Source organism: Arachis hypogaea, chromosome 10 (assembly GCF_003086295.3).
Source record: "Arachis hypogaea cultivar Tifrunner chromosome 10, arahy.Tifrunner.gnm2.J5K5, whole genome shotgun sequence".
NCBI classification, from domain to species: Eukaryota; Viridiplantae; Streptophyta; class Magnoliopsida; order Fabales; family Fabaceae; genus Arachis; species Arachis hypogaea.
In genome coordinates, this window is record NC_092045.1 from 61,307,129 (window position 1) to 61,312,636 (window position 5,508).

Below are 5,508 nucleotides of genomic sequence, written 5' to 3' on the forward strand. Positions count from 1 at the left end.
AACTCATAGTAAAGTCCAAAAAAGTGATTTTTGCATAAAAACTAATAATTATATACTAAAAACTAACTAAATAAATCATACTAAAAACTACCTAAAAACAATGCTAAAAAGTGTATAAATTATCCGCTCATCAATTACCTAATTGCCGAAAAATTTTCACAATAAGCTTATGCCTCCTTCACCAATGTTTCCCAAAATTCCCCCCACACTTAGAATTTACACACTAATCCACCCAAGCTAATCAAAGAGTAATTTGGGGACATCAATGGTTTTCTGCTTATTTGGAGTAATGTGCTATCATTAGAACGAAAGGGGATTCATAGGCTCAAAGGGTTTCACAAAGGTGCATGCAAGGGTTGGCCATATAGGTTAGTGAGTTTATCATCAAAAATGGCCTCAATCATGCTAAATGCATTCAAACACAAATACAGGACATAAAGAATCATGCAAATCAATGATCACAATAAAAAGGAGTTATAATCACACACAAGAAAAACATTATGGTTGAAAATATGCAACCATCTATTAAGCTCAAGACTCTCAAGGTATGTTGTTTGAGCTCTTTTCCATGTTCTACAAACAATCTACTTCAAGCAAGTTGGCATACATAATATTTCCTTCAATTCAATCAATGGTACGCCCTAGAAAAAAGACTTCATGGAAATTCCTTGGTGTTTCACCGACTTATTCATTCTATCATGCAACATGCAAGTACTAACTACTGAATATCCATAAACGATAAAGAAATATTTACAAGCAACCAAGCAAGATAAAACAAACATAAAACTACTCAAAATAAATAAAAAGTACTACAAGAAACATTGCAAAAGTGCTTTGAAAAGAGAAATTTTTACCCCCTTGGAATCATCGATCCTCCCCCAGACTTAGTTTGCACACGGTCCTCCGTGCATGCTTACACTCCGTGAGGATAAAAAGGGGCCACCTTCAGCTAGTGGACTCAGAAGTGGGTTGGTCAACTGCGTCATACTCCTCTCCTGCTATCTCGGATGAAGCTCTAGGAGGCGAGCCAGGGTCTCTTCCTTCTAGCCTTGCTGCTATCCACTCAAAACGTTTTTGCTCCAAATGCTCCTTGCGATGGATATCGTGCAAGATGTCTTCGAATACTTCTGGAAGAGAACAGAGAAAAGGTAAAGCAGTTGATGAAGTTGGTAGTCTTGGTAGTGGTGGTGCTGTGGATGTCTTCCTCTCAGAGGGTGTGGTGGTTGTTGTTCTCTCCAAATCTCCCCTCATAATGTACTTGTTGCCTCTAGGAACCCTGAACATGATGTCTCTCGGATGGCACTCTACCCCGTTCCTGTTGCTAAATGCATCACCATCGATGGAAAAGGGATGTTGATGTTCTTTTTCTCAATTAGTTTCCATACTGATGTGCGTAATAAAGGTACAATGGCTATACTCTTGCCTTCCATGATAGCTCAAAGTAGCAAAGCAGTCTTAAATCTCACATGGGTAGCATGGGTGCTGGGAATTATGTAATCTGCCACATATACGAGCTTCGGCATTCAAATCGGAGTAAGCTATAGATGCGGGAATAGAATTTCTCCCCTTGCTATACTCCCATGAGGCACTGGAACGGCCAATTCTCTTAAGTATAGGAGTCAAGGACATCCTCCCCTTGGACACACTCACCTTGATCCTTGAATAGTCATCATATTCGGGCGGAATGTGGGGGATCTTCAGAATAGCTTCAATAGCTCGGTTGGAAGTATCCAACCTCTTGCCCCGGAGGAATACCGACTTCGCTTTTCAATTTCGGTAGTTGGTGTAGAATTCCCGCACCATGGTTTCATTGACTTCAATTGGGTCTTGCTCTAAGAACTCCCAATGAAGTGAGGCAATCTGCTCATGGATGACCATTTTGTACTTGATCGGAACCTTAAGCGTTCGTTCCCAATGGATTGGCCTTTCCTCAAATTCGCCATATAGGAACTCGGCTCTTTGGTTGATCAAGGTGTCCGGGTTATCGCTCGGGTGAGCCATGAAGTATGGTCTTGATGCGCGGGGTGTAGGTTCCACAACTGGCAAAGCGACTTAATGAAGTGAAGCAACTAAATACTTAGTTAGAAGTTTGAAGATAGTGTGATTCATAAGAATGGCGGTGTGTATATTCCAATGGTGCATGCAGTTAGAACATACACACCGGCCGCACACAATGGCAATCACACTCCTAAGGCAATTCAAAGTTCAAAACTTTACAACTAAGTGCTTAAGTTGCACATGTGAAACATAGAAATGGAAGCAACTTCAAGCAAGCACCGACAAGGAATTGTCAATTGTTCATCCTCAACATATGGTAATCACATATACAATGCTCTTAATTGGAAGACAAACGATGCTTGATCAAGACATCATCAAAAGTTGAACATTTGTAAATTACTCATTATAATTTCCAAGATGAACAATGGAACTCATATTCTACCAGCATAATGCATTTACTATTAAAGTCACCCATTAATAAGGTACACAATCTTGGTAAAATGGGTGGTTGAAATCAAAGTATACCAATAATGAAATGCATCGGAGAAACAATGTGATCAACATCAAAACCCATAAATGGAGTTGCACAATTCATACAATATGCCTAACTAAAGATAAATGGAAAGCATATGATGGCCAAGTCATATGAATGAAACAAGATGTTCATTGAGGTATTTTATCGAACATATGGTATGTAATGTGCAAGGGCATCACAATAAAACTCAAAATTGATCAAAATTAACCCAATAGTCAAGCAACAACACTTTTCAATACAAAGAAACAATTAAGAAAGCAGAGAGGTTGCAAAAGGACGTGCGGGCGCACAAAAGCGTGCAAGCACACAGAGGGACTCTTTTTTTTATATGTGGGCAAAAGCAGGTGTACGTGCGCACACAGGTCTGTGCGCACGCACAGAGGATGGGAATGGGGTGTTGTTTCCATGCACAGGTCATTCCCTCACCCCCACCAGAGGGCTTGCAAAAGTTGTGCGGACGCACACGTCTGTGCGACCGCAAAGATGAAGCACAAAAGGGAACTTGTGCGTACGCACACAGTTGTGTGTACGCACAGAATAGAGGAAATGGGGCCGAGCGCATGCACAGGCTGTGTTGGCGCCGTGACCAGAGGGCATATTAAGGCCTGTGCGGATGCACAGACTTGTGCGGCCGCACAGGTGGCTAAAAACACAGAGTTGTGCGCATGCACAGCTTGGTGCGTACGCACAGATGCCCTGTTTCAGAATTTTCTTTTCTCTTCAAAACTAAGGTTTCCAACCTTAGCACACCAACATACCAATCCCGTATCATTCAAACAAGCACAAAATCATAGTCCACAAGTAATTCAACTTATATAACTCAAAATCATCAAACAAACCTAAACTAAGCATTATATCACAAGAAAACAAATAGTTCAAAAAGCTATAAACAATCGATAGAGCTAGAAAAATGTCACCATGGTGGGGTGTCTCCCACCAAGCACTTTGGTTTAGAGTCCTAAGTTGGACTTCCATGGCTTCATTGGTCACTTAGGAAGTTCCCCAAGGAGGAAAATTTCTAACTCCTTGGCTTGTGCTTTGGTTGAGCATGATCCTTTGAATTTGACTCCATTGCACAATCCTCTTTTCCTTGCTCCTTGCCATCTTCACTTACTTTGTCTCCAACTATGTCGCATCCAAAAACAGAGTAAGCTCCATGAATGTGCTTGTCAGACTCCTCCAAAGTGAACTTGACTAACTTGCCATCCGACTCAAAAGAATAGACTCCCGAGTGTGCATCTAACTTGAAACGAGCCGTCTTCAAGAATGGTCGTCCAAGGAGTATTGATGATGGCTTGGTTGAGTCAATAGGAGGGGTATTTAAGATGTGAAAATCAGCTGGAAAGAGCAATCCTTGAATATTGACTATGACATTCTCTGTAATCTCCACAACTGACATAATACTCTTGTCGGCTAACACAAATCTCACCCCGGATCTCTTAAGAGGTGCTAAGTTCAATCTCTCATAGATGGAGAGTGGCATGATGTTCACACACGTCCCCAAATCACACATACAGTCCATGAACTTAGTCTCACCAATCAAACAAGTTACCAAACATGGGCTGGGATCATTGCATTTTTTAGGAAGTAAAGAAGAGATAGAGTCATCTACCGGCTTTTTGTTGAGGTTGCCAAGCTTGTCTTTGTGAGTGCAAATATCCTTGAGGAACTTGGCATATTTCGGCACTTGTTGAATGGCTTGAAAGAGAGGGACGGTAACTTCAACTTTCTCAAAAACTTCCACCACAGTAGAGTCAAGATCTTCTTGCTTTTTTGCTTTCTTAACTATAGTTGGGAATGGAATGGGCAAAGGCTCTTCAAGCAAGGTCTTTCTCTTTGGCTCCTTGACCTTCGGTGGTTCTTTTTCATCTTTATCAATATCTTCATCTCCACTCCTCATCACCTCTACTTCATCCCCTACCTCCTCATTCAACTTTGAAGGTATAGCCACATTCTTATCCAACTTAGTACCACTCCTAACAGTAATGGCAAATATGCTTCCTTTAGGATTAGGTTGAGTTTGGGAGGGTAAATTACTTGAGGTTGAAGCTTGTTGTGTGCTTTGTGTGGTTTGAGGAGGGAGAGTCAAACGGGTAAGGGCTTCGGCTATTGTAGCCATGTAAGCATCTTGTTTCTTATGGAACTCTCTTTGTTCTTGCATGAAGGTGTGAATTGTGTCATTCATGTGGGATTGATTGGAGGGAAGGGCTTGGTTAATTTGAGAGGGATTGGACTGGCTGTTTAGATGTTGATTGGTGCACCAAATTGCAATCACACTTTTGCAATCCCGCACAACTAACCAGCAAGTGCACTAGGTCGGCCAAGTAATACCTTACGTGAGTAAGGGTCGATCCCACGGAGATTGTCGGCTTGAAGCAAGCTATGGTTATCTTGTAACTCTTAGTCAGGATATTAATAATTCTCAGGTTTAATTGTGAAAAGTAGAAGAACATGAAATAAATACTTGTTTTGCAGTAATGGAGAACAGGTTGAGGTTTTAGAGATGCTCTATCTTCTGAATCTCTGCCCTCCTACTGTCTTCTTCTTCAAGCACGCAAGGCTCCTTCCATGGCAAGCTGTATGTAGGGTTTCACCGTTGTCAATGGCTACCTCCCATCCTCTCAGTGAAAATGTTCAACGCACTCTGTCACAGCACGGCTAATCATCTGTCGGTTCTCAATCAGGTTGGAATAGAATCCAGTGATTCTTTTGCGTCTGTCACTAACGCCCAGCCCTCAGGAGTTTGAAGCTGTCACAGTCATTCAATCCTTGAATCCTACTCAGAATACCACAAACAAGGTTTAGACCTTCCGGATTCTCTTGAATGCCGCCATCAATTCTAGCTTATACCACGAAGATTCTGATTAAGGAATCCAAGTGATATCTACTCAATCTAAGGTAGAACGGAGGTGGTTGTCAGGTACACGTTCATAGTTGAGAATGATGATGAGTGTCACAGATCATCACATTCATCA

General features: G+C 41.6%; 1 protein-coding gene across 1 annotated transcript; it reads right to left on the reverse strand.

Moving 5' to 3' along the window:
* Positions 1–3,551: 3,551 nt before the first annotated feature.
* Positions 3,552–4,718, reverse strand: LOC112717584 (uncharacterized). The gene has a single exon (XM_025769573.1). The coding sequence runs from the start codon at positions 4,716–4,718 to the stop codon at positions 3,552–3,554; it is 1,167 nt and encodes a 388-aa protein (XP_025625358.1).
* Positions 4,719–5,508: the final 790 nt, after the last annotated feature.

What these genes read in the sequence shown, in the direction of transcription:
- LOC112717584 (XM_025769573.1), bottom strand. Translation starts at nt 4,718, where the DNA reads ATGAATGACACAATTCACACCTTCATGCAAGAACAAAGAGAGTTCCAT.